The sequence below is a fragment of the Erinaceus europaeus genome, chromosome 17 (assembly GCF_950295315.1).
Source record: "Erinaceus europaeus chromosome 17, mEriEur2.1, whole genome shotgun sequence".
Classification (NCBI taxonomy): Eukaryota; Metazoa; Chordata; class Mammalia; order Eulipotyphla; family Erinaceidae; genus Erinaceus; species Erinaceus europaeus.
This window is the reverse complement of record NC_080178.1, coordinates 26495396-26516887: the sequence shown is the minus strand read 5'-3', so window position 1 is coordinate 26516887 and position 21492 is coordinate 26495396. Positions and strand designations below refer to the sequence as shown.

The 21492-nt window shown below is 40.0% G+C and overlaps 1 protein-coding gene across 1 annotated transcript in view; it reads left to right on the top strand.

The window, feature by feature from the left end:
• Positions 1-4361: 4361 nt before the first annotated feature.
• Positions 4362-21492, top strand: part of TRIM44 (tripartite motif containing 44) — an 81031-nt gene continuing 63900 nt past the window's right edge. Inside the window, exon 1 of the mRNA XM_016187553.2 lies at positions 4362-5463. Within this exon, the coding sequence (XP_016043039.1) occupies positions 4777-5463 (687 nt within the window). The 5' untranslated portion in view covers positions 4362-4776. The remainder of the gene's footprint in view (positions 5464-21492) is intronic.

Below are 21492 nucleotides of genomic sequence, written 5' to 3'. Positions count from 1 at the left end.
GTATTCTAATTAAGCACATTTCTAAGAACATTGAAGGTGCTGACTTATGTCTTCTTGCTGACAATAGCAAAATATGAGGAGACATAATCTAAAGAAAAGATTTAAGAAAAATGTATCTTGTTAGATATGTTAGAACTTGTTAGATTTGAGAAATCCCAGCTTCTCAAGATATCAAACAATGTTAAAATGAAGAACAATTTTTAAGGTAAAGTTTAGGACACTGCAAGCAAAACATCTTCAAATGCTAAAGCTGGGTGTGTGGCTATTAACTCTTTGTTATCATCTCAAAAATGCTCACAGTAAGGATCCAGAGTATCATTCAGACCAAAGCAGCACTTCAAGAAGCTTCAAAGTGTTGCGCCCCAGCAGTTTTAGCAGAGGGACTCTACAAGGTTGTAAAGGGCTTCTTCTTCTAGCGTTTGCCCTTCTTCCGTAGCCAGTCAACAGCGTCAGGTTGAGCCTGATGTAAAGACCTCCTTTGAATCTGGAGAGGTGGCAGTCATTGACTATGTGGGTCATAGTCTGTCTGTAGCTGCAGGGGCAATTCGGGTCGTCTCTGGCTCCCCAGCGATGGAGCATAGCGGCGCACCGGCCATGGCCTGTTCCATAGCGATTGAGGAGGGCCCAATCATAACGTGCTAGGTCAAAGCCGGGTTGACGCTTACAGGGGACTGTGATGAGGTGTTTGTAAAGGGCTTATTGTGATTGTCAAAGGAGTGGGCCTCGGTTAGATTCATTGGAGACTCACAGAAATCTCAAAAGAATTTATTGGCAGAAATACTGAAACAAAGACAGTACAAAATGAAAAGCATCCTCTCACCTCCTAAGTGTTCCTTACAGGAAGCAGACCACCAAAGGACATGGCTGTAAACATGTGACACTTTTCATGGAAAAGCAAGGATGACTCAGAGAATAGGACTCATGGAAAGTAATTCTTGGGCAATAGTCGAATTGTTTAGTAATCGAAGTAAGTCTAACTGGATTTCAGAATTACCATGAACCAGTGACTCCTCTCTCCCTCATGTTTTTTCTTCTTTTGAGTAGAGAAGTATCTGTAACTGCTATTCTAAGCCTGTCCCACTATTGTGTGTTGAGTTCTGGGGTAAGTATAGATATTTATTTATATGAAGATAAACTGTATTCAAGGAGCTACATTTAAGACACAATGCCAAAAAACCTCATCCACATCCGTACTTTGAGCTGTACTTTTTTATTCTGTATTTTGAGCTGATAGTTATAATGCATTGAGATTTGGGAGAGATGAAGTAAGTAAATATATTTTGTATTTGAGAGAGGTGTGAGTCATTTTGATAACCAAAGAGGGAGGAAAATGGTACCTAGTCTCAAAGATAATGCCATATATCCTTACTTATTATTCATGACTGTGTATTCCACACTGAGTAGGGCTGATCTCTCTGATACAAAGGCTGTCACCAATAATTGTATATGACTTCTGAGCTTATGTCATAAAAGAGTGCATTTTCCACCCTACTTTTTCTTGGATCCTTTGCTTTGGGAAAAATTCAACATGTACTAAGCACACTCAAACAGCCCAGAATAAAGCAGTGAATCTTCCTACCAATGGCCATGAGCATGAGGCATGTTAGAAGTGATTCCGAGATTTCTAGTGAAATCTCTTGAGGAAATCAGACTCATCCAAATATGTCACTCCCATATTCCTGGCTCACAGAAGTTGTTTGAGGTTGTAGATATGTATTGTTTTACGATGCTAAATTTCAAAGTAACATTTTATTCAATAATAGATTAATATACAAAGGGGTTCTCTTTCTGGATACTCCCAAAGATTCCAAACCCTAGGGAATGAATTCTGGGCAGAGGGGTACAGAAGGTCTATCTCACTGAGTCTGCCATATCTTCTCATTACAGCTTAATGAAGTCTGTTTTTAACAGTCCCCTTGACCTCTGACACAGAAGACCCCCTCACCAAGAGAACATAAAGAAAGAATGTGAAATGTCAGTCATTGTACCACACAGTATATTTTAACTTTCTGTCAGGTAAAATTGATAATAATAAAGCATTCAACAACAACAATACTAATATAAAAAGATTTCCCTACAAATACCTGGACATAAAAATATTCTTCTAAGAACGACACTGAAAAATTGTTTTCAGTGAAAAGATTTTTTTTTTCTAAATGCAACAGCAATGTTTATAAAGGCTACACAATGTGATTTTATTTCTGTTAAGCCTTAAGAATTGGAAATAACCAAATAGGAAAGACTATTCATTCAGTATACAATGTAGATCTTTGAGCTGACATCTTTTGAATATTTTTTTCAGAATGGTGCACCAATCCCCATTTTGAATGCAGACATAGAAATAATTCCTAGAGAAATAAATTGAAGAAAAATAAAAGTGTGTGGAATTGGGACCAAAAAAAAACCTGATTTTCTTTTTCCTCAACAGTCCATAGAACTGTTTTGAGGTTTAAAAAAGTGTTAGAGAAAACTCAAACAATGCACAAAGATTAAGTACATATTATATATGATATTTAAAATTAGTTTAAAAGATTTTTTTTACCCAGTCTGTCCCCTAGCATTTTTGTAAAGAGCATCTGGAAATTCTAGTTCAAAATGATTTAAGTGAATCAATGGAAAACAAATAAACAAACAAAAAAACATCATTCTAGCTCATTCTTCTTCTCAACTACACCTTCACCTCTACCCAGATTAGACCAAAAAGTAATTTTTCTTTTCTCAAATACAAAAACGCTTCCATAAATAGAGAGACTGGGGGGAGGGTTTGCTTCCACTATGAGAAGTCTGCCCAAAATGCCCAGGGTATTTAAAATGTGTTTAAAATTCTTGAGTTATTAGGCACAAAAACATAATATGTGCCAATAATAATAGTCAAAACGTAGTCAATATTTCTATAGCGATGGCAACTTTACATTTCACCCACAAAAGAGCATTATTTTCATTTTTTATACTTTTTTTTTAAATCAGGAAACATCAATTAATGTCTCCACGGACACAAAGCCAAAACATAGTAATGCTAGAATTTGGGGCCCCTTGGGCAGTGGTTCTTTCAAAAGCTTTTACAAATCTTTTTTTTATATTATTATTTCTTTATTGGGGGATTAATGGTTTACAGCTGACAGTAAAATACAATAGTTTTCACATGCTTAACATATCTTAGTATTCCACATAACATTCAACCCCCACTAGGTCCTCTGCCATCATGTTCCAGGACCCGGGTCCTCCCTTCCACCCCAGAGCCTTTTTTTTTCCTTTTATTTAAGACAGGATTAATTAACAAAACCATAGGGTAGGAGGGGTACAACTCCACACAATTCCCACCACCCAATCTCCATATCCCACCCCCTCCCCTGATAGCTTTCCCATTCTCTGTCCCTCTGGGAGCATGGACCCAGGGTCATTGTGGGTTGCAGAAGGTGGAAGGTCTGGCTTCTGTAATTGCTTCCCTACAAATCTTTTCAAGAGGGAGTGGGGAGGTAGTGCAGCGGGTTAAGCTCAAGTGGCTTGAGCTTGGTGCAAAGCTCAAGGACCGGCATAAGAATCCTGGTTCGAGGCCCGGCCTCCCCACCTACAGGAAAGTCGCTTCGCAGGTGTCTATTTTTCTCTCCCCCTCTCTGTCTTCCCCTCCTCTCTCCATTTCTCTCTGTCCTATCCAACAACAATAACCACAACAATGAAAAAGCAACAAGGGCAACAAAAGGGAAAATAAGTAAATATTAAAAAAAAAAAACTTATCAAGAGCCACAAAAAGATTTGTTCTGATTCTTGTCACTTTAGTATTGCTTAATAAGTGACAGCATCCTTCCTTTCTCTTGGGACCCTTTCTGAATCGACATGATCTCCTCATATTAAATAAGGAAAATGACAGCACCCTTGAATGTTCACTCAACAAAACAACGTCTCTCCCCGCCTTTCTTCACCTGACAATTCAGTCTAACCTGAGACAAACTCTCAGAGGGGGGGCACAGAGGTTGCTACCCAGGAGGTTCTGAGACAGGAATGCAAACAGACTTTGCAAACAGACAAAGCACAGAGCAGCTCTGAGTCTAAAAGGTGTGTTTGCTCAACCAGACTTTGATATTCTGCGAACCCAAGAGAACAAACACAACCCTTCCCAAGACTGCCAGGGACTCCCAAGATAACAAAACTTTGTCCGGGAACCTAGCAGAGCAAACAGAAGCGGAGGGACGAGGACAGGCGCCAATCAGTTAGACGGGAGAGACTGAAATATACAGACACCTGCCTGGTGGCCTGGTGGCAGCCGGCTGACACTTCCGGAAGGGAAGCGGGGGGGGGGGGGGAGGGGAGGGAACCCCATGCGCCCTCCTCCCCCGTCTCCGGGGGGACGCTGAGCCCCGCGGGAAATGCTCCCAAAAAACCATCGCCACTTTAAATGACTCAGGAAGTGAAAGGAGGCCGCCTGACTGAGAAGGCGGAACCCGGGCGGTGTGGGGGACCGTGCGCGGAGATTTGCCGGGAGTTGCGGGAGGCAGTGCAGGCAGCGCGGCGCGGGGGCCGACGGGCGTGCGGGCTGCCGCGCCGGAAGTGCCCGGGCCGCTGGAGGAAGCGCGCCGGCCGCGGGCTCACAGGGTCTCGCAGGGTAGCCCTTCACTTCTCCGTTGGTGGGGCGGGGGCTGCTGCCGGGGAGTCGGCGGGGACTTCGCCGCGGCCCAGGCGGGCGGAGGGAGACTCCTCGGGACAGGACGCGGGTGGGGAGGAGGACTCGAGGCGGCCAGCTCGGAGGCCCCGAGGCCCTGGCCCAGGCCCGGCACCCACATGGCCTGCGGAGGGGGCGCGGCCTTGGAGGAGCTGCTGCACGACGGCACGTGTGACGAGTGCGAGCCAGACGAGGCCCCGGAGGCCGAGGAGCTGTGCGGCGAGTGCAGCTTCTGCTACTGCCGCCGCCACGCCGAGGCGCATGGCCGCAAGTTCCCCGGGCACCACCTGGCCCAGTACGTCCATGGCGCTGCCCCAGCCTGGACCTCGGCTGCCCCGGGGGAAGGGGACGGGAAGGAAGATCTGGAGGCCAAGGTGGAGGACCAGAGGGATCTAGAGAGCGAGGCCGGGGAAGACAGCGAGTCGGAGGAAGACAGCGAGTCCCAAGAAGAAGAGAGCGAGTCGGAGGAGGAAGCCGAGGAGGAGGAGGAGGAGGAGAGCGAAGAAGAGAGTGAAGAAGAGAGCGAGGAAGACATGGAGGATGATCAAGAAAGTGAGGCTGAGGAAGACAATCAGGAAGAAGGAGACTCAGAGGGCGAGGGAGAAACCGAGGCTGAAAGCGAATTTGACCCCGAGATAGAAATGGAAGCAGAGAGAGTGGCCAAGCGCAAGTGTCCGGATCATGGGCTGGATTTGAGCACCTATTGTCAGGAGGATAAGCAGCTCATCTGTGTCCTCTGCCCGGTCATTGGGGCTCACCAGGGCCACCAGCTCTCCACCCTAGACGAAGCCTTTGAAGAACTAAGAGTAAGTATTGGGCATCTAGGCCTAGAGCTCAGGACGCCTGGGTTTCAACTTGGCCTAGTTGAGGCTGCGTTCAATTTCACCATTGTCTCAAGAAAGTCGACTAGAGTAGTGTGTATTTACCATTTTTTGGTTGAACTCATCTGAGAATCAGATGAAAGTTGTGACCTCTGATTCAAGAAAGATAAATAGACCCAGAAAAATCCACTATACAATTCTGGAAAATGGCCAAGTCCTTGGTCTGCGTGGACTCCGGGTAAAACATTCCATAGAATTTGTGACCCACCCCCACCCCTATACCAATTCCCACAGCATCGCCCTTGTTGAGATAGAGTTTTGATCTAAGGTTCTGGCAAAGACAATCTCTTGGCCCACTTGAAAAGTAGGAAACCATGACAAATGATAGATGGTTTATCAGAAATGTTTTAGCCAGATAAATCCAAGCATTTGGTTCCTCTGTAGTGAAAAGATTTCCTCAGGCAGTGGTTTTGCTAATAACTTCACGTATGCCCTAAATTCCTTTCAGGTTCAATGTATTTGATACTTGGTTGAAAAGGAAGGTGAGAAGATGGAGACCAAGTTGGAACCAGAGTGCGTGTTCCCACATGCTCCATCTTTGCTAGAAGGCAGAACACTTTTTTTCTATCAGTAGAACCTTACTGGACCCCTAGAACAATATTTAGCAAGTAGGAAGCACTAATAAATATTTGTTGAATGAACTGACAAGTGATTTGCCTTTTAATTATGTTGTGGATCTTTGCCACCAATGAGATACTGGGGAGGAAAGTGTGAGTGAGGAGATCAGTTTATTAAGTGATTGGTTGATAGTGAATGTTGGCACATTCTTTTACTTGCCTAAACATCCTTGCAATTTCTGGCACTGAGATAAAACATACACTGTTGATGAAAATCCCATATTTCTCTTTGTTGTAAAATACATACGCAAAGTGTTTCAGAACATTTGCATGGTCTAATAACTGATGCAGCTTCCATCCAGCGTATGAAATTGAAGCCTTCTCCTTCACTCCCCTATACCTTTTTTTGGTTATGCCCATCTGCCTTCTGCCTTTCTAACCATTATCCCGACTTTGGTTGTGGTGATTTTTTCTTACTTCTAGTATGCTTTCCTAAACTTTTTTGAACTTGGTACAGTTGGCATTTTATCACGCATTGTTTTGGATCCTGTTTCTTTGCAGAACTTTGTGAGACTTACACAGAGAGTTACTGTTGCTTTATTCATACTCTTGCTATGAAAATTTCATTTTATGAATATGTCCTGAGGTGCCTGTTCTGTCGGTGACATATTTCATCGCCTTATTCTGGAGGTTCTAGCTGTTATAGACAGTAGTAGTATAAATATTCTTGTTCATTTCTCCCACTGCACATCTACATAAATTTAAGTGGTATTTTAACCTAGGAGTGCAATTACTCTTTTAACTATACATACATATTTGCAGTAGTACTACACATAGCTGATAGTTTTCCAGGGTGATTCTACTAGTTTGCATTGCCTTGAGTACTGTATAAGAGCTCTGTTACTATATATTTACAGTAATATTTTGTCAGTGTTGTGGGTATGTAGTTGTAGCTTAAGATTTTAATTTTCATTATTCTGTTTACTAATAACTGAGAATATCTTTTATATTTCCTCTTTTCAAGGATTTTTACTTATTTTATCAATAGTATTTTGTTACTTCTTTAAATTTAAAGGAGCTTATATACAGACTTATATACAATTTCTGACTTCTTTTGCCTTTTTTGCAGGTATCTTCTATATGTTTTTCTTCTTTTTATTAAAAAAATTGCTTTGGGACTAGTCTGTCCTGCACACAGCTTAGGTTTGAAGCTTCAGTGTTGTGGTGTATTCCCCTCTGTTTATGTGCATGTGTGTGTGTCTCTCTTCCTCCCCACCCCCACCTCTTTTTTTCTATGTAAAATGCTGGGCCAGAGCAATGAAACCTCGAAACTAGAAAAAAAAAGTGCCTTGAATAAAAGTTCTTCATTTTAATGTGCTTGAATTTATCAGTGATTTCCTTTATGGCTTTTCTGTCTTGTTTCAATTAGGATTGATTTCTGTAGTAAAGGTAGGGGCACAGTTTCATTTTTCTCTCACAGATAACCAACTATAAAATGGCAGCATTTATTGCTGCTCTCCTCTCCTGATTGCTTTGCTGCTTTTGAGAGAGAGGGGGAAAAAAGTTGACTCTTGAATAGTTGGGGTTTCAGCTGTGTCAATCCGCTTGTGAATTTTGTTGTAACCAGAGTATGTAAACTTATAGTACTGTTGCAGTGCTATAAATGTATGTTTCCTTAAGACTTTCTTAATAGTAATTTTTTAGCTTTACTGTAAAATGAGTATATAGTACATATACTACTAACTTAGTTATACTTAGGATTTTTGGTTAAATAGCTAGTATTGGTAGTTAGGCTTGGAAAAGTAGAAGTTATACATGAAAATTTTAAAAAATTGTTATTGTTATAAGAGTATAAGATTGGGGGACGGGCGGTAGCACAGTGGGTTGAGCGCATGTGGACCGAAGCACAGGGACCCTGGTGTAAGGATTCCGGTTCCAGCCTCTGGCTGCCCACCTGCAGGGGAGTCACTTCACAGGCAGTGAAGCAGGTCTGCAGGTGTCTGTCTTTCTCTTCTCTTCTCTCCATTTCTCTTTGTCCTATCCAACAACAATGACATCAATGGCAAAAATAACAATAAGGACAACAACAAGGGCAACAAAATGGGAAAAAATGGCCTCCAGGAGCAGTGGATTAGTGGTGCAGGCACTGAGCCCCAACAATAACCCTGAAGGGGGGAAAAAAGGAGTATAAGATTATAATGTACAGTTCCACAACACACCCACCACCCAAGTTCTGTATTCCCACCCTCCAGCCTCCCAAAGATAATCAACATAGTTCTCCCAAGTCTTACAATTTGCTTGCTTCTGTTTTGTTTGTACTTTTTTTTAAATTTTTTTATTTAAGAAAGGATTAATGAACAAAAACATAAGGTAGGAGGGGTACAACTCCACACAATTCCCACCACCCAATCTCCATAACCCACCCCCTCCCATGATAGCTTTCCCATTCTCTAGCCCTCTGGGAGCATGGACCCAGGGTCATTGAGGGTTGCAGAAGGTAGAAGGTCTGGCTTCTGTAATTGTTTCCCCGCTGAACATGGGCGTTGACTGGTCGGTCCATACTCCCAGTCTGCCTCTGTCTTTCCCTAGTAAGGTGTGTCTCTGGGGAAGCAGAGCTCCAGGACACATTGGTGGGGTCTTCAATCCAGGGAAGCCTGGCCAGCATCCTGGTGGCATCTGGAACCTGGTGATTGAAAAGAGAGTTAACATACGAAGCCAAACAATTTGTTGAGCAACTTTTTTTTTTTTTGGCAAGTTCATGTAAATCAGATCTTCAGCTTCCACATATAAGGGAAACCATTTGGTCTCTCTACTTAGTTTGCTAAGTAATCACTTCCAGTTCCATCCTTTTGTCCCAGAGGATACAATACCTTCTTTTTTGATTGCAGACTAGTATTCCATGGAATATATATCCTATAACTTCTTTAGCTAGTCATCTGTTGATGGGCATTTAGACTGCCTTCTACTCTTTGACTGTTGTGACTAATGCAGCTATGAACATAAGAGTTCATATGTCCCTTCTAATTCGTATTTTGAATGTCCACTGGATAAATAAATGCCTAAGAGTGATATTGCTGTTTCACAAGGTACTTCATCTTTATTGGTTTAAGGACACTCCATACAGTCTTCCAAAGGGGCAATACCAGTTGGCATTCCCACCAGCAACGTAGTGGAGTGCCCTTTTCTCAATAGCCTCTCTAACACCTGTCATTTCCTGATTTGTTGCAGTAAGCCCTTCTCTCAGGTGTGAGATGGTATCTCAGCATACTTTAGTTTGCATTTCTGTAATGATAAGTGAAGTGGAGCATTTCATCATGTGTCTGTAAGCTATGTGTACCTCTTTTTTTTTTTTTTTTAACAAAACTGCCCATTTAGTTCTTTGGCCCACTTTTTTTTTTTTTACTGGATTATTTTCCTTCTTTTGTAGATCTGTACCAATTCTGTTTAGTATACATGGAATTTTAATTGGGTTGGGATCAGCTTCCCTAGCCCCTGTGTTCGTGAGTCAATTGTATATTGTTATTGTGTATAGTATTTTTATTATAGATTCAATTTTTAATAAGTTTATATGTCTGAGAAGATTTCCTTTTTAAACCAGTTTTGATGTTATTTTCCATTTTGTCTAAATTTTGAAATGTGATGTGTAAATATGTGAATCATATGCTCCTGTTGTTTTTCTCAGTACTGTAGCCATCATCTTTAAGAACAATAAGCATCCATCTCTGATAATTCCAGTATATGAAGACTTTATAGATCTTCTGTTATTGTTTAATAATGCTTTTTAATGTTCCTTTTCCTTTTGTTCTTCTATGTAGCTTATCATACCTTGTTTTGTCTTTAAAACTGATTTGTAGGAATTCCCTGAGCCTTGGCATGAAGCTGTCGTCATAGAGAGGAGTTCAGTTTGCTGCTTCTGTGGCCTGTGAATACATGTTGTTGAGAATTCTGTTAAATTTGGTTGCATGGGGTTTCTTGGACTGAATTTTCACAGATGTCTGCTCAAGGGCTACACCCTTTTCAAGATCTTTCTTTTACTCCCACTTCCACTTTGGCAACACTCCCTACATTCCCCTTAGGAGCGTGAGATAAAGACAAGTTTACTCTTGCCTGTTTTCTAGAATCTTACTGGCAAGTTAGCGGGGACCCAAGTCTATGTGCAAAGAGTCTCCTCTAACTGCCCACAGTTAGCATGCCCTAAGCTCGCTTTCTGCTATATTGTCTAGCCCTCTCTTCTCATTGTCAGCCCCTAATCAAATGCACATCCCTTTTCTTGATCAGTAATTGTCCTCAGATCAGTAATTTCTTTATGTCCTCTTATCTTGATATCAGAACTGTATTACTAACTAAACTGTAAATCTTACTAGAATTTTACCAGTTTTTCTTAAAATGATTTCCGTTTCAGGATTCTATGGCCATATTGCATACCATTTATCTTGAATATTGTCTGGATAGTTTGAGGAATGATAGTCAAGTGTTTGGCAGACTGTCTCTTGGTTTGGGTTTTTCTGAGTTTTTTCGTGGTTAAGCTGGAATTACGGGCTGTTGCAGGTTATCTAGAGTCTCCTTGGTACTTTTTTTCTTTTTTGAACCTAGCAGTTTGTCTTGCAAGTTATTATAGATCCCTGCTTGTTTGTCCGTCTTGATTACAGGTGTGAATGCTACATTTCAAGTCATTCACTAAGTACTTTTCATGTAAGGGATCTGGGTGGTAACACATCTGGTAGAGAGTACCCATTACAGGGCATAAGGTTCCAGGTTCAAGCCTCTGGTCCCCACCTACAGGCAGCTTCACAAGTAGTGCAGCAGTGCTGTAGGTGTCTCTCCTCCCCCACCCTGTCTCTCATCTTCTATCAAAAAAAAAAAAGAAAAGAAAAGAAAAGAAAGAAAGACAGAAAGAAAGAAAGAAGAGAAGGAAAAAGAAAAATCAGGAAAGAAAGAATAGAAAAAGAAGACCAAAGACCCCTGGGGTTAGTAGAGTCATTCATTATACAGGCACCAACCCTGTATGCCCATGGTAGCAAAGAAACAAACAAAGAAACAGTCCCCTCCCAATACACACACTTTTCAGATAGAGAGATAGATGAGAGAGGGGGAGGGAAAGATGTCATAGTACCAAACTTCCCCAGTGCTGTGGGAGCTAGACTTGAATCTGTGTCATGCACATGCCAATGTAGAGGCACTATCCGGGTTAGCATTCTTGCTAACCCTCATTCATTCAAGCTTTGCTTTACGATATAGTGCTTTTCAACTCTAGAATGACAATGTATTTTTATTTCATTATTTTCAGTAACATTTAAAAAATTTATTTGTTTTGTAGCTTGACTTGCAAGACTCTAAATGGTCTAGAAGGAGAATTTCAAGCCTCTTTAGGATATGTTACTATAATACAACTACTACCAGAGTACCAGTGTTACACCACCAAAGTCCATGGGACCCTCTCCACGCTTGCAACCCACCCCTCCCACAAACCCTTGTTGGTAATATCACTTCTACAGTCCAAGTCCCAAGGTTTGTCTTAACAAATATAAAACTTCATGAATTTGAGTGCCATCCTCACATAGGGTTCATGCTAATCTCTTTAGTCTCTGCTGCCAAATTGAATACAATTAGTTTCTTTTTAAAAGAACTGTTTTCTCCTAATCTTTTGGGCTCTAACTCTGGATCATGTGTCATGTTTTCATGTCTTCCCTTTTACCTAATACTAGAGACTGCATTTAATACAACTGTAGAGACCAGAACATTTTATTTTCTCACCCGCAGAAAGGGCACCATACCATTGACTCTTGCTTGGCAACTAAGGTGAGCTGTTGATCATTTTTCAGAGCTTGGATGTAACTCTAATTCACTTCAAGTTATCTCTTATTTCAGATGTTTTGAGGACAATGTATTTGCTTACTGGCAAAGGGTCAAGTCTCTTGGAATGTTAAAAATGACTCAGCATCATGATAGATGCAAGTGGATCTTTGCTATATATATTCATTGAGCAAGGTTTAATTGAGCATCTGCCAAGACCATGTGCTCTTAAGCATTGGGGATATAGTGCACAAAATGGGAGGAATCCTACTTCTGTTGCAGTTTCCATTATATTAGAGAGAAATAGAAAAAAAAAACCGTAGGATAGGAGGGGTACAAATCCACACAATTCCCACCTAGGTCTATACTCCCAGAGGGATAAAGAATAGGGAAGCTATCAGGGGGAGGGGATGAGATACAGAGTTCTGGTGGTGGGAATTGTGTGGATTTGTACCCCTCCTATCCTACGGTTTTGTTAATACCACCTTTTAAAAATAAATAAATAAATAAATAAGGAACAAATAAAATAGGGTGGTGGTTGTTTTGTGAGAAGAAGATGGATGAAGAATGAAATGAATAGTGAGGTGTCAGAATGATGCCTGGGAGGTGGTGCTCTGGATAAAGTGTTGGAATGTCAAGCATGAGGTCCTGAGTTTGTTCCTGGCATCACATGTGCCAGAGTGATTCTCTAGTTCTTGATGCTCCTCTCTCATAAGTAAGTCAATCTTAAAACAATGCTCAGCACACTGCAAGTGCCCATAAACAATGATAATTACTTTTATTATGAGTATAAGAAGTCTAATTAGACTTATCATATTGGAGTTTGTGGAATTTATGATATCTCCATTTCTAGCCAAAATGTGATGGCAGTAATGGGACAGATTGTTGGGCCCGTGACTGATGACACTTAAGAGTGAAACAAACTTCACAATATAGCAAGAAAGGCTGGGGCAGAAGCAACCTGAAACTTGCTTTAGCAAGACTAAAGCTAAAGGGTCATAAGACCTTAGACCTAAAAGAAAATAAAAATAATAGTAAAAAGATCTTAGATCTATAAAGGCTCAAAGAGAATCCTTTGTAGGGGTTAAATTAACAATCACCAAAAAGGCATTTTAAAAAATTTTCAAAAATTACTGGGGAAATAGGCCTGTCACATAGGTTTGAAAAAGAACTTTGAAAGTCCTCCCTTATCTCCTAGTTATTGCTATATTTCTGTTTTGGCTCTAGGAGGTTTGGTCTCCACAGGATTTTGTGGATTCCAATTTGAAATGAGCCTGTGCTCCAGCTGTAATATAGAAATATGGAGGTAGCCAGCCTAAATTATGATCTCTTGTCTCAGATTTTCAGGTTCTTTTTAACTGTGACCATAATTTCTTCCTTTGAAAATGGATTATTGTGGTAGGGGGAGATAGCATAATAGTTCAATCTCTGTCACCATCATGCTCTGGTCAAGAAGAAAAAAAGTGTCCAACAAAGAAACTTGATTGGTTCATGAATAAATTCATATGATCTTTCTTATGTTGTCAAGGGAATTTGCCTTCATGGATACATTTAATTATTTTTTGTTGAGCAACAAAAGGGCAATTAAGCATACTTAGAAATCACAGCCAGCAGTTTAAAAATTATTTTTGAACATACCTTGTAATGGAAATACATTTTATGTGGTGACCTTTTTTACATACAAATGCACACACACAAATGGAACATTGTTTACATACCTGCATATAATATGTTTTGTTTCTGTTCTATTGTGTTGAAAAGAATCTGGGTTCTTCACCAAGTTGATTTCATTGCCCACTGATGGGACATATACCATGTAGTCTGAAAAGTCTGTCTTTAGTTTACTCTAAGATCATTTGAAGCAAAGATAGTCTTATAAAGTCAAAGAGAGAAGTAGTTGGCAGAGCTTAGCAAGTACTTTTAAGTATGAACACATCCAAAGATTTTGAAACCAGACCTCTTTCCCTGGTGTGTGCCATTATGATGAGTGTTTGTGTTTGTGTGTTGAGGAGGATAACTCATTCTGCTGGAGTACTAGCTTGCATGCTTGAGGCCCCAGAGACTGCAAGTTCAGTTCCTGGCACCAGTTTATGACAGAGTTGAGCAGTTCATTTGTCCTCTCTCTCTTACCATCCTCTCTCATAACACGTAATGTTTAAGATAGCTTTTTTTTTTTTTTGGTGGGGGGGGCAAACGACATTGGTAACAATTGTTTAATTAATGTCTTATCTCTATAGAATCAGACATTATGCTAAGTCATTTAATGTAAAGGGAATGGCTTGGTGTCGTTGAGAACTGCCCTTAAATGGTTAGATGGGAGTCTGTGTAACATAGGATTCCTTATTTCAGTCTTTCCTTCAAAATGTGTTCTTGATCTAGACTAAGTCTTCAAAGCATATAGATAAGACAGAACCTTAGCATTCATAGGAGGGAGGGAGGGAGGGAGGGAGGAAGGGAGGGAGACACACAGAGAGAGAGGGAGAGGGAGAACAACAGACAGAGACAGGCAAATGTGCATAGTGGAGGTCCAGGAGAGAGCTCACCCAGTAGAGCATACACTTTACTATGTGTGAGGACCTGAGTCCAAGCCTCCAACCACCAGTGGGAACATCAAGCAAAAAGGAGACTTCGTGAGTGGTGAAGTAGTATCTCTCCTCTTCATAATTCTGTCAGTCTCTCTGTGTCTCATCCTTCACCTGGCAAAAAGAAAAGAATCTTCAGATAGAACTGTGAGATGTGAAACCCCAGCAAAACCTTTGGGGCAATACAGAAATAAATACATTAGTTAATATGCATGCTGGTGTGTACAATGAAAATAATAAATTATGGGAATAAGAGTGAGTAGTGTAGCAAGATATGAGTACTTTCATAAGATGGCTATGGAAGGCATCTCTGAACATGACATTTGGACAGAAACTTGAATTATGTGATCTTGCAGCAATCTAGAGAAAATTTTATTTACATATGTATTGACATTAAGTGCTGTTTGCTCAAAGGTCAGTGATTTTATTCACAGCAGAGATGATTGGTTTGGTTCATAGAACTCTTCATAAATGAATTAGTTGATTCTTGACAAGAGAGTGACAGCATTACTCCTGGTAGTTATAATATGCTGTTAGAACAAGTGAAAATACTACTGTATAAAGAAAATGGGAGAATCCCTTTTATAACAGTTTAGTTTCTCAGTGGATTCAAAATTCACAGTGATGGAGCTTCATTCAAAAGAGATCGAGGGCTTTGTTATGTGGAAGGGAAAAACACCTTGTTAAGGGTGTGGACTGGTCTCCCAGTCTTAATTGTTAAAAGTCATGTATTACAATGTACAAATTAAGAGAAAGTGGGAGAAGAGTGGCTAAGGTAGAAAGAATGGTGAATGCAAAATGTTAAGGTAAAGGTGAGGGTCTAGCGACATAGCCAGTGTGGATTAGAGTGAAGTGAAAGAGGTAAGAGGTTAGATTAGTCATCAGTGTGTTTCTCACCTTGGCACCACATCTTCTGAAGTCACCTGTGGAGGGGAATGCTTCAGAAAATACCTGTGATTGACTCCTTGATCCTTTGCAACAAAATCTTAGGGGTGATCACATGCTTATAGGTTGCTCCTTTGAGATTTGTTTATATTCATATCATTATTAGGCTAGAGTTGACTTTTTGGGAGCATAATCAGCATCCAGGGAAATGCTATCAACATGACTTATTACTGATGATATATGGGAGAGCTGGGGCCTGGAGAACAGAGGGCTGAAAATTCTCTAGCACTTCCTGTCTCTATCCCTCTTTTCTGTGGCCTCCGGTGAGTAAGGATATGTTATGTGCTAGCCTGGAAATGTCTTTCTGCCTTTTTTCACTGGTCAACTTTTGAATTCAATCTGGTTCTTAGAAAGTCAAGAACAATATTTGCATCTAACTCACATATATAATGCTCTGTTCCAGGCACTGTTCCTAGTGCTTTATACACCGTAATTCATTTCACCCACTTGACAACTCTGGAGGCACATTTTATCATTGTGTCTGTTTTAAGAAATAAGAAAACGGAGATCAAATAACTTGCCCAGGATGATAAGTTTTTCCTGCTTTCTCTCCCAAGAGTCCAGTGCTCTCTTCCCCCCCTCCTACTTTTCAGTCAAAATAGAATTAATTAACTGGCATTTATATCTTTGATTCTTTCTAGGATAAGGCTGCTGATTCAGCAGGCTTAATATTTTTGAGTCTCTGGGAATGAAAGACTGACTATGTGCCTTAAGTTTTTTTTCCTGCACAGTCCATAACATGGAAATGACCCTACCTGTCTTTGAGTACACCCACTTTTTCTCTTTCTGAGCATCTGATCCAAGACTAAGACGCCAGGGATCAAGCTGTGTCAGTGCTCAATGTGTCTTCTGCTGGAAGTGTTATATACTTCAGTCTGGAATGAACAACTCAGTTTCATATTAACAATCTGTTGATTATTGTAATATCCAGAGCCAACGAGGAACTTGCTAGATGGAAGCTCATAGAGTGCAGACAAAACTTTAATCCTGATATGTGAAGTACAAATGAGATTGGAAAGAGAAACAGAACTATGGACCTTAACCTTAGAATTTGGACGTCTCTGTGTGTGTGTGTGTGTGTGTGTGTGTGTGTGTGTACGCATGCACACACACATGCACTAGATAAGAATCAAGTCAACATCATCATTATTGGTGCCCTTTTCAGATGTCAGAAAACTTATCAATAAAGAAAAATGAATAAACAAAACTAAGCAAAGAATCTACCAAGTATACTAAAGGATCAGTCTGTAATTCCTTGCCAGTATGGGCAATAACTGATGTGTAGTGTAAGGTACCTGATTACTTTTTGTTTAAATTTCAATTATAGATTAAGCTAACGTCAGCTGTGTTTAGCTAGCCTTCAGTCCAGTAGCAGACAGTCTGCTTTTAAATTCTCTATAGTATTAGCAATACCTTCAGTTGTATGTTTAAAGTATATAGTTAGTGTTAGAAATAATATTTTTTAAACTCTAATTTCTCTATTTTTTGAGTATTTGTGGTGATCTATATGATAGGTATTGAGAAGAAATTAAGTTCCCTTACTTCAGGAAACTTACATTTGAAATAAGAATGACAACTTTTTCCACATATTTGGGGGGATAATAGAGAGATACAAATAATATGTTATGGAGTTCTAGAGAAATGAAAAATAAATTTTAGCTGAAGGCATGAAACCAGAAAAGATCTCATGCAGTGAGTAGTGTTCGAGGTGGGCCTTCAAAAACAGGTAGGATTTTACTAGTAGACAGTCTGTTAGGTGGGTTCCCTCTGTGTTACCATAGCAACAGCCTATACAAATTTACTGTAGCACTAACTACAGGATACTGTATCATTGTTATTTCTGTCTCCCAGTAGATTATAAACTCTTGTTGAACCAGGGCTATATGTTATTCATCATTGTGTTCTTAACACCTGGTGTAGAATCTGTTTGAAGTGTAGTAGATATACATGAAATACTTGGTAACAGTGTGATATGAGGTAAACTCATCTATCACTTCAGGATATTACTGAAGAACTGAGAGAGACCGTATTGCATAGTGATTTAGTGTATCTGTGCTTGCATCGATATCAAGTTCAGCTGCATCTAAAATAATATAATTTAGAAGAAATTGAAATAGCAGCAACTCAAATACTCATTTCATATGTAAATTAAGTCTGGATGTCATCAGTCTAAGACTGGCATGGAGGAACCATAAGGTTGTCAGGAGTCTACTTTTCCAGCTCTTTCAACTCTGCTCTGTTTTTTTTCTGGTAAAAATTTATGGATCAAGTTGATTGCCTGAGGTCTAATGAGCACATTAGAGTATAAGAAAATAAAAAGGCATACCCTTCTGTTTGAATGGGAGCACCCCAAAAGTTGCATATATTGCTACCTCTGCTTCACTGGCCAGAACTGAATCCCATGATCCTAAGTAGTTGCAAGGGAAGCTGGGAAATATTGTTTACTCCAGACCACAGCATGCCCAGTAAAAAGCAAAGGTCTGCTACTGAGGGAAAATGTGAGAATGAATATTGAAGGACTAAGCAGTCTTTGTCTTAGTTGACTTTGCAATTAAATCTATGGGTTTAGGGAGTCAGGCGGTAGCACAGCGGGTTAAGCGCAGGTGGCGCAAAGCGCAGGGACTAGCATAAGGATCCTGGTTCGAGCCCCCGGCTCCCCACCTACAGGGGAGTGGCTTCACAGGCAGTAAAGCAGGTCTGCTGGTGTCTATCTTTTTCTCCCCCTTTCTGTCTTCTCCTCTCTCCATTTCTCTCTGTCCTATCCAACAACAACGTTAATAACAACAGTAACTACAGCAATAAAAAAAAAGGGCAACAAAAAGGAAAATAAAAAAAAGAAACAACTCAAGTGCCCAAGAACAGATGACTAGTTAAAGTAGATGTATATACACAGTGGAACACTACCTCATTATGCCAAAAAAGATTTTTATAATCTTGGGTGTTGTTTCTTTAAAATAAATAAATAGATAAATCTATGGGTTTGGGTCTTGGCTCTGCTGTAGCCTGTATCATGTTAGGTAATTTAATCAGCCTCTCTTGAGTCCTGTTTTTTTTTGTAATCTGTGATTTGAGAGTAATTTTTCTCTCTTCATCTAGTGATGAGAAACAAGATTATAGATGCGTAGAATTTATCAGTGCCTACAGTGTAATGATTCTGCAGTAATTGGTGATTTTTATTCTTGTTACTGTTATAGAACCATCTAAGGTTCTATTTTGAGTTCAATTCCAGACAAGTTAGTCTGGTAGTGTAAATTTTGGACACCCAAATTTCTTTGAGTGAAAACTGTACAGCCTCTTCTTCTGCTTTCTCTATTCTGGTGAGTAGATAGGTGGATGAAAACTTGTCTTCAGAGAAGAGGCTCCTATATATTTCAGTGTCCTGCTGGTGTCTTATGCACTAGCTAACCAAAACACAGCTGGTAGGTCTAATTTTAGATTCACAAGTCGTCCTCTTAAAATTCTGCTTTACATTCTGAACGGTAGGAAATTTTTATAGAAGCAGAGGGAAGACAGAGGCAGTAGTCCTTTACTTTCTGGTTAGAAAATAGTCTTCATAGGGGTTGGGCAGTAGTGCACCAAGTTAAGCTCACATGGTGTAAAGTGCAAGGACTGGCTTAAGGATCCCCATTTGAGCCCCCAGCTCCCCACCTGCAGGGGGGTAATTTTACAAGTAGTGAAGCAGGTCTGCAGGTGTCTGTCAGATTTCTCTCCCCCTCTCTGTCTTCCCCTCCTCTCGATTTTTCTCTGTCCTATCCAACAACGACAGCAATGACAACAGCAACAATAATAAGAATAAACAGCAACAAGGGCAACAAAAAGGAAAAAATAGCCTCCAGGAGTAGTGGTTTCGTAGTGCAGGCACTGAGCTCCAGCAATAATCCTGGAGGCAAAATAATAATAATATTAATAATAAAAATCTTCATTTTCTTTCTGCTACATAGTCATAGGGAAAAATGTTATAGGCACCCCTATAAAATGTTATAGTTCACCTCTCTGTATTTTGGGTTTGAGTATAACCTGTGTTCAGTGGTAGACTTCACGTGTATAAAGAATGGAAATGCTAAGCCCATAAAGGAAAGACTTGGATACATAGTGGTCCAAGGGGAATGACTGGTAGATGTAGATGCTCTCAGATGGAACAAGCTCTCAGAAAGAAGAAGGTGCCTGGAGTATAGTGAGTAAAGATGGGGGGCTGGGAGAGTAATAGATAATAGCAAATTATCGAATAGACCCTAATAAGGATTTGGGATATTATGCTTAGTTCTCATGGCCCTTCTAAGCAAGGGAATGAGCTGTCACTGGCACAGTGTTGAGAATAAACTGTAGGGGCCAAGAGTAGGAGCAGTATTGCTTCTAAGACTAGGAAAGTATGGAGATGATGAAGACTGGTTAGATATGACACATGTTTTAGAGATAGATCTAAAAGGTCTCCTGATGGATTTTTTTACACTCAAAATGGTTTTAGATCTGAGTAAACTATAAAGTTAGTTATCTAACAGGAGTGGATTTAGATGTGGAAGCTCAAGATGGTAAAAAAATTTTCACTTGTGATGTGACTGCTACTGTGTTCTATTTCTGTTCCTTTCTCACTGATTCTCCCAAATATCAATGAAACTTTTGTGTAAAAATGGAAGAAAGTTGGATTGATTTTTTATTTTTTAATGCATGGTACCAACACAGGGGAAACATGCAATGTTCTTTTTTCAACTCACCATCTTCTGACTCTTTATAATGTGGAATTAAATATTTAGGAATCAGTTTGTATATTTATATGATTTACATATACATTGCTGTTGATATAGAACTTTTTCTCATTTTGGTGCCCAGTTGATAATTGACCTTAAACTAAACTGATTCTCATGAAAGGACAGAGACTGGTTGTCCAGAAATCCTTTTTCCTGTTCTGATGCCACTTTTACATATAAATGGGAAAGGGGGAAGATGGATGGACATATAACTTTGAGGTAAACTGATTCTCTTTGAAGAAAGATATCCTGCCTTTCTTGGAATTTGGATAACAAGAACCATTAGAGGAGTAAAACTATCAGAGGTAGTTGCTTCAACCAGAAAAGTAATATGAATAAGAAAATTGAACCCAGGGTAGCTATGACAAAGGAGTTCCTTATGCTTACTGTGGGTTGCTTCTTAGTCATAGTTGTAGCTATGTGAGATTGGGAATCTAGTACAGTTATATACTTAAGATTTTCAAAATAGTTTAGAAAGTTTTATTGATACATTTTATATCTCCTAGTTTTTAAGTGCTGACTACTAGTTTGAAATTCTTAGTACTCTGTGTGGGGCAATGATATAAAAGCCAGTAAAGAAAATAGAAGCTTGTTAGGCTGCAGGATGCCAAGTTACACTAATTTGGCTCCTTTCAATCGTGTGTAGATTGAGAAACAGGAACTCAGATGAAAAATGAATTTCCAAAATCATACATCAGTTAATGTGAGAGTTAGTAATAGCACTGAGTCTCTTTTCTCTGTGCAACAGACTTTACTGAGGAACATTAAACGTTGGGGGCATCTGAGAAAAAACTAATGTCTCTTTGCCTACAAAAGTGCAAGTACACCTCGAATTTTGCAAACACTTCTAAGGGATTTGAACCTTCTGAAACCCATATATGATCACCAAGTAATGGACTTTTCTCTCCTAGTTGCCGGTATATATGTTTGCAGAGCAAAAGAAACAGTTTCTTATCATTTAGGTTTAGGCAAGCTCAAGCCCCAGATGTGTCCTTTTCCCTCCTTTCATTTTTGGATCCTGGATTATAATAAGAGAGTAAGAATATGTTTAAGTAGGTCTAAGACTTCCTTTTTTTCTTTTATATTTATATTTTTTGCCTCCAGGGTTATTGCTGGGGCTCAGTGCCTGCACCATGAATCCACTGATTCTGCAGGCCATTCTTTCCCCCTTTTGTTGCCCTTGTTGCAGTTATTATTGTTGTTGTTGTTCGTTGTTGGATAGGACAGAGAGAAATATGACACATGTTTTAGAGATAGATCTAAAAGGCCTAGACTAGTTTGTACATGCACAACATTTTCCAGTTTTCCACATAACAGAGAGGGGGAGAGAAA